Here is a 7,213-nt window from a genome sequence, read left to right as displayed (position 1 = left end):
GTATGTTGTTTCGATGGACTATATTGACCGGTAAACCATGTTGTCTATTTGGTTATATACTATTTAATTTAGTTAGTTGCAATATAATCATTTTTTTCATTTACATTAGTCAATTGTGTCAAAATAGGGGGAAAAATAGGCAAGGCTAACATTAAGCAAAATGTGTCGGGTCGTTGGGTCTATGTGACCCAAACACACTACTAAGACGGCACTGTCACGTGTCCAACCTAAAGTGACATATTTTGTACTACCTCCGTCTAAAAATAAGTGTCTTACTTTTGTGTTGATACAAATGTATCTAGATACATCCTTTAATTTTTAGACAGAGGGAGTAACTTTTACGTGCGAAATTGGTCGGCGAAGATGTGGTGAATCAGTGAAGCACGAATGGGCATGGAGGCAGAGGTCGCTGCATACAGGGCAGCGCATGGAGTAGCAGCACCGAATACCAGTACTACCAGTAGCAGGTTGCTTGACGAAATAAATAAAGTTGACATATAACTGGCGAGCGCCGTACGGGCAGGCACTGCTGAATTGCTGATCCCGCTCACGGCAGCGCATGCAGCGGCATCGGCATGGGATCCGTTTCCGGCCGGTTGCGTGCAGTGGCGCGGGCGCGACGAGACGAAACGGAGGCGAGAGAAAGCGGAGCAAAAGATGGTGCGTGACCCTGTTCTGTACCATGCGGTGCCAAGTGGAGTAACTCCGCTCTCCACCTGTTCTCCTTTCCCTGCGCCCCGCTGAAACGGCCGGGCACTGCTCACCACCGCATCGGTCGAGGAAATCGAGAGAGAGAGATGGGCTTGTGGGCTGGGAAAGCGACGCGGCGCACATACATCGACACGTACAAGTAGGCAGCCTACTACTGTACTGTGTGCGCCTAGACTAGACAGGGGTCTACTCTACCCCTACACGGCTACTACTCCACAGCGCAGAGCAGAGAGTCACAGGAAACAGAGGCCCTGCGTCTGCGTGTTTCCAAGGAGGCAAGGATAATTAACGCCCCCGCAACCGCTACGCCCCCATTCCGTTCCCTCTCTTCTTCTTCTTCCACCTTCTATATATACGCACACACTGGCACGCCACACCGTCCACCAGGCAGCATTAACTCCGTAACCGAGCTCCACACTCTATCAAGCGCAGAGGAGTAGGAGAATGGGTGAGGAGGCCAATTGCATCGCCGTGATGGAGGCCTGCACCAAGGCCAAGGAGAACGGCCACGCTGCGGCGGACGTCAAGGTGCCCAAGGCCGACGACGCCGTGGTGGCGGCGGCGGAGGCCGATCCCCGGCTGCAGGGCATCTCCGACGCCATCCGCGTCGTCCCGCACTTCCCCAAGCAAGGCACGTCCCCCCTCGCCCGCCACCTATTCTCTCTCTCTCTCGCTCGCTAGCTTCTCTCGTCATCCAGTGAGTGAACCGCATGACACCGAACTGATGATACTCGCTGACCCGCGCAGGCATCATGTTCAACGACATCACCACGCTGCTGCTCCGCCCGGGCGTCTTCAGGGACGCCGTCGACATCTTCGTCGAGCGCTACCGCGGCATGGCCATCCACGCCGTCGCCGGTAAGAAACACCCAGTTCCTTCTTCCTTGTACATACCTACATGCATGTCCTTCTCTACGCCGTCCTTCTCTAGCGCTAGCGGCTCTGTTTGGTTGCAGTGTCGCGAGATTCCGTGATATCTTTGCGGGAGATCTCCCGTAGTCCTTTTGCTCCCCCCCACCACCCTTGTCGTCGTCCGTTCCGACGGGGTGGGTCTGCCCTCTGCCGCGCTTTTTCGCATCGCTCGAGTCTAGCTGCTCTGCTCCCTTCCCAGGCCCGTCGCGCGCCTTTTCTGGTCTGGGGAGGATAATATCATATCGGGGCCGGCCGCAATAATAACCCCCACGCACACTGTTCACGCTGGCTAATCAACCTTTGGAGCCACGTCTAAGACTGTCACCATGGTGAGTATCATATAGTAGTATCATGCATATGGTACTAGTGTATGATACTATCTTCACAATGCATAGTATCATGTAGTAGTATCATAGGTTAATTATATTTAGTGATTTGTAGAATCTCAATGCAAAAGTGCGTACAAGATTGGTTTAACACTAGTTTTTTCTAGTTCTACGTGCTATGATACAGTATTTACCTATGATACTACTACCATCTCTTTCTTCATTTATTGATATGACACATCAGCTTTTTGCATGCATGTGATGCATGATACTAGCTATGATACTCCTCCATTGTGGGTAGTCTAACCCAATCCTATTACAAACCACCCTGCGAGGCTGCGAAAGGATGTCCCAGCCCACTCCACTGGTCACCGCCATGGTGCGGCAAAACAACTGAAAAAGATTTACCACACGACCATCAGTTTGTACAATACCGTCTCGTTCATGGGGAATTCGCAGACGGCCAGCCGTGGCGGCGACGGTCGGTGACAACATAGCGGTAAAACCTGGTGGTGCATTGGGCATTTCGGCGATGAATCCAGGGCTTACCGAAAGGGAAAGTCGGGCGCTTGGTAGGCGTGCGTGCGCATGTGGAGGTTCATGCCCTTTTTATGCTGCTACAGTAAGATATTGGTATCGCCATGGCCATGGCCGATCTCATCCTCGGCGAGTACCATTTGTTTAGACCAAGTATGCGTTGGCGCCTGCTCGACCCGGTCTCCCTCCCGGCGCGTGCGCGCCAGAATGTTTGGCACATGACGCGGTCGCCCGCGTTCAACTTCTTTTTCAACGGGCTCTGCATACCCTGCGCTGCGCTGCCCGCCCGTGGGCCGCATTCAATAGCGTATCCGGGAAGGCCCTGCCACGCCCAGATCTCGCGGCCACCGGCCGGCAGGGGACCGCCGTGGTCCGACGGGCGGACGGCCGCGGCCGTGTGCCCGCTGGAGATCGACGGTTGTGACGCACCGGATATCTCATCTCCCTGGTCCTGCTGAGAGGTGTAGTATCTCTGATGTCATGCATGTGGCCAATCTGCCGTCGTTTTCACCCGAAAGTACTGCTTCTCAGATTTTGCCATCTCGTTTGTTGGATCCTCTGTCTGCATCTGCAATCCTTTGATTCTGTTTTTTTTATTCGCTGTACTGCTTTCTTTCATAATATCTTAATTCTCAACTGATAAATGAACTTATATGAGTATTATACGAGTACTACCTCTTTGTTTCAATGTACAAGGTGCATGCGCGTTCCAATACAAACTTCCCACAAGAAAAATTGACTTCCACGCTAAAAAGAACAAGAAAAAATCGACCTACCTGCAAAAAAAAATTGACCACAAAATCCTTAGTTATGTTGTACATAATAAGCATCGTTCGCTTCGTGTTTTATAACCAACTATTTTTATATACTTATATTATTTTTTGGTCGAAAAAACAAGGAAAATAAGGAGACGCCTTATTCCTTGTAACGGACATAGTAGTAAGTTACATTAGGCAGGGATGTGGCCATTTTTTTAATGCATTTTAAAAAAATCTAAAATAAAGTGTCGCATTTATATCTCCACATGCTAACAAAGTTGTTTCAGCAAAAATAGCCCTTTTTCGACCCCATGTAAAAAAGACCGATTTTGTAGAATATGTACATATACATGCCAAAATATTTCTCTAGATTTTTCAATAACTCAAAATTTGTTTTCATAGAAAAGTGAGCATATGGACCTGAGATCAGAAATACATTTCCGTTCAGACATTTCTAGTTTATTATCTGTATTGGATTCTTTTGATCTGTATGTGGCAAGAGCCTTGTTCGGTTCGGTGTGAATGCCCTAGTGGAGCGAGCTCGATGTTTGTTCTGACTTGTCTGTTGTGATTCTTAAGGGATCGAGGCGAGAGGATTCATATTTGGCCCGGCCATCGCCTTAGCCATCGGTGCCAAGTTCATACCGCTGCGTAAACCAAAGAAACTCCCAGGTGAGGTTTACCCTCAACAGCTTCCTTTGTAGATAATTTGTATGCTTGGAAACCTGCTGCCATTTGTCTTTCTATCTTGCCAACCGTAGCAACATATCTGATTACTTCTTTTACCTTAATTCACTGGGTATAGGAGGAAGTAAAACTGGTAATCTGATTGTAAAAATGTCACTACTGTTTTGTCCGTAATCTGACATAGAAATGTCATCAATAAAACTGGTAATCTGATTGTAAAAAGATCACTAATGTTATGCAGCGCATGATTAGATCTGAAGAAATGTGCACTACTTTTTCTGCTATCTCTCTCTCTCTCTCTTTTACTTTTGAACAATGTTCTAATTATTACACTGAAAAATACTGTGTTGATTCAGTTTGACTTCATTGTCAGCTAAAGTTTGTTGGCAGCAAACTAACCGACTGACATCCTTTTTGTTACACACATGAAAGGTGAGGTGATCTCCGAGACCTATGTTCTTGAGTATGGAACTGATTGTTTGGAGATGCATGTTGGGGCTATCGAACCCGGTGGGCGTGTTCTGATCGTTGATGATTTAGTTGCCACTGGCGGGACACTTTGTGCTGCTATAAATCTTATGGGTACGTACTGCCAAAAATCCCAGTCTATGATTACGCATTCACATGAACCTCTACTTGCATAATTTCCAAACAAATGTGATACGTAACTAGTATTTGTTGAGGCCTGGTAAAGAATGCAGAAGTAAGATCTTGGATGTCACAACTATTACATTGGGTGAATTGTATAGGTGCCATTTCGTTTACTTCTGTGTTAGAGGTTATATCCTTTCCACTAGCATATTCAGAGCACATTATTCGCTGGTCGACACAACAGTTAATCAGTCAATTTGCCCTCGTTAGCCCGTGACACCAGTGCATTGTACATTCACAGTTGGTTCAGCATCAGATTACCAAGTATCCGATCGATTGGATCAGTCACTTTTCTTTACGATACAAGTGGATCAGTCACTTATCTCGAAACTGCACCACACACTGAACATCTGTTATCACGCTCAAATCCACAGCCACTACTGCACCAGTATTGTCAGAAACAACTAAAATAATCCTGCAAAGTATAATGGACTAACTGGATTTGGTTGTAGGGTGTGCAGACATCCATACCACTAGCTGATAAGTAACCAGTAACATGCCCATGACAGGCATTATATCTCGTAATCAAGACGACATCTTGGGAAGATCTCTCTGGAGAGAATCTTGTCTGAAGATATGTCCTAATACAAGTAGATCTGGAAACATGATTTGATGTTGACACTACATGTTTTGAGTACTACCACCACAGAATCAAGTACTCTTACCTTGCTACTATCTTTTCAGCTACACCTTTCGTTGTCTGCACTCTGCAGCTTCTGACGCTATCATGCTAGTATTAAACATGCATCTTTTTTATAATAGTATTTCACAGAACCTGTTTCTAGAACACAGCACTGTCCTTTTGGATACTTTTCTGAATGAGTTTTATCTTGCACTACTAAAGATCAGATTGTGGGACTTTTGGAATACTTTTTCTTACTGAAAAGTTTGTTTTTCAGAACGTGCTGGAGCTGATGTCGTTGAGTGTGCTTGTCTCATTGGGCTCCCAAAATTTAAGGTATTCTCACACGACATGACTCACATATTATCCAAACTGTGGTTTCCGAAACATATTCTTTTGCTTCTTACTAAATTCTTACCACACTTAACTGTTAGCAATTCTCATTTGATCACTCCTCTGAAGCCTAGTAAATCACATTTTTACTCGGTTTGACCACTTCAACTGCAAGAGTTGTTGGCATGCCCAACTTTACTAGCTTGATCAGATACTGTCTGCTCTGTGCCCTTCATATAGCCTATTGATGCTACATAGGTTCAGTCTGGAGAGTCAATGGTTTAGTTTCACGAAAAAGCAACCTGAATAAGCATCACCACGTCTACCCTCTTCCCCACAGCTGAGATACTATACTATGGAGGTGGTGTTTTGGCTCACAGGTGCATAAGAATCTATTATGAAAAATACATAAAAAATAAAAATTTAAAATGTCAAAAAAATCGTGTGTACATCCGGACATTCTATGTTCACACATGGGTTTTCATGGAAAAGGAACATTTTATGTATCCCTTGTAAAAAGACAAAAAAAGGTCAATGTAAATAGTCATATTGGAGCATCAAAATTTATCTTTTTTTTACATGGGACACACAAAATGCTTTTTTTCTCTAAAACTTTTGTACAACCATAGAATGCCTAGATGTACATGGTCATGTGCATAAGAAAATATTTTCTTTTTTACATCGAAATTTTATTTCAGAATCTTTTGACATTTTGTGAGCCAAATAAGATTTATCTGTATCCATAAGACTTTTTAATTGGGCATCTCTTTCTTGTCCTTTTTTCTACAAAACCAAGAGGAAACAACTTTAAAAAAAAAGACGCGGTTGTGTTACTTAACACTGAACTGATTAAGAACAAGGATAAACAGTTGATTGAAATATCTCCTTTCAACGTTCTCGAATTGCCCTAGTACTTTGCAAGATCATGCACGTGCCATCATTCTACTTGATTTTTTTTCGCGGGGGAGTTCTACTTGAATATGGTTACTGAGACAGCAACTCTTATGCAGGATTTATACAAGCTCAATGGAAAGCCTGTGTATGTACTGGTGGAGTCTCGTGAATATGAAAAATGAGAAATCTGTGACCAGGGTGAGCCTCAAGTTCCCTCTTCTTACAGATACAAACACTAAAACTGAAACTGAACCCAACTAAATGGTGCTCACATACCCTGCTCTCATCTGATCTGTTTTCTCAGGGGCGCAACAATGGCTTTCATTCCGCAAGTGGACGGTGCGCGGATGATCGATGAGTCTGCTGCGGTACATTATTAAGGCTAGCTTCTGTATTAGAGAGGAAGAGAGAGAGGGCCCCGATGTAGTCTTTGTAGGCTGAGTAGTATTTTTTTTTTCAAGAGTACTGAAGAGCTTCGTTGTTCTCGGGAAAAATGATCATTAGCTGAAACGAGAGTTCTGTCGTTCCATTATTCATGATTAATTGTGTGGTTTAAAAGGGGAAATCGTGCATCATCCTTGCTGTAGATGCTTGTGATATGTGACAGGGATCACAAGGAGCAGTATTGTTCATCGATGAGACATGAAGACGTGCAGCGATGCAGGCCTCGTCGTCCTCCCCGCGCCAGGATGGGATCCCGTGCAGCTTCGTGCATGTCGTGTCGTGCGCGCTAGTACTACCATCCTCTCAGCGTCGATCGTCTTGGCAGACGACGTGTCTTG

General features: G+C 45.1%; 1 protein-coding gene across 1 annotated transcript; it reads left to right on the top strand.

The window, feature by feature from the left end:
• The first annotated feature begins 1,045 nt into the window (after nt 1-1,045).
• Nucleotides 1,046-6,996, top strand: LOC124687722 (adenine phosphoribosyltransferase 4-like). The gene is made up of 7 exons (XM_047221473.1): nt 1,046-1,342; nt 1,459-1,569; nt 3,824-3,916; nt 4,364-4,513; nt 5,482-5,540; nt 6,548-6,629; nt 6,736-6,996. Exons 1-6 carry the CDS (start codon nt 1,156-1,158, stop codon nt 6,611-6,613), a joined length of 666 nt encoding a protein of 221 aa, XP_047077429.1. The 5' UTR covers nt 1,046-1,155; the 3' UTR covers nt 6,614-6,629; nt 6,736-6,996.
• The last annotated feature ends 217 nt before the right edge of the window (nt 6,997-7,213 follow it).

The sequence above is a fragment of the Lolium rigidum genome, chromosome 2, assembly GCF_022539505.1.
Source record: "Lolium rigidum isolate FL_2022 chromosome 2, APGP_CSIRO_Lrig_0.1, whole genome shotgun sequence".
Taxonomy (NCBI): domain Eukaryota; kingdom Viridiplantae; phylum Streptophyta; class Magnoliopsida; order Poales; family Poaceae; genus Lolium; species Lolium rigidum.
The sequence above is the reverse complement of the archived record's forward strand: the minus strand, read 5'-3'. Positions and strand labels throughout refer to the sequence as shown.

What these genes read in the sequence shown, in the direction of transcription:
- LOC124687722 (XM_047221473.1), top strand. Translation starts at nt 1,156, where the DNA reads ATGGGTGAGGAGGCCAATTGCATCGCCGTGATGGAGGCCTGCACCAAG. An exon ending in CCCGCACTTCCCCAAGCAAG is followed by an intron (nt 1,343 to 1,458) that starts GCACGTCCCCCC and finishes TGACCCGCGCAG; the next exon opens with GCATCATGTTCAACGACATC. An exon ending in GGCCATCCACGCCGTCGCCG is followed by an intron (nt 1,570 to 3,823) that starts GTAAGAAACACC and finishes GTGATTCTTAAG; the next exon opens with GGATCGAGGCGAGAGGATTC.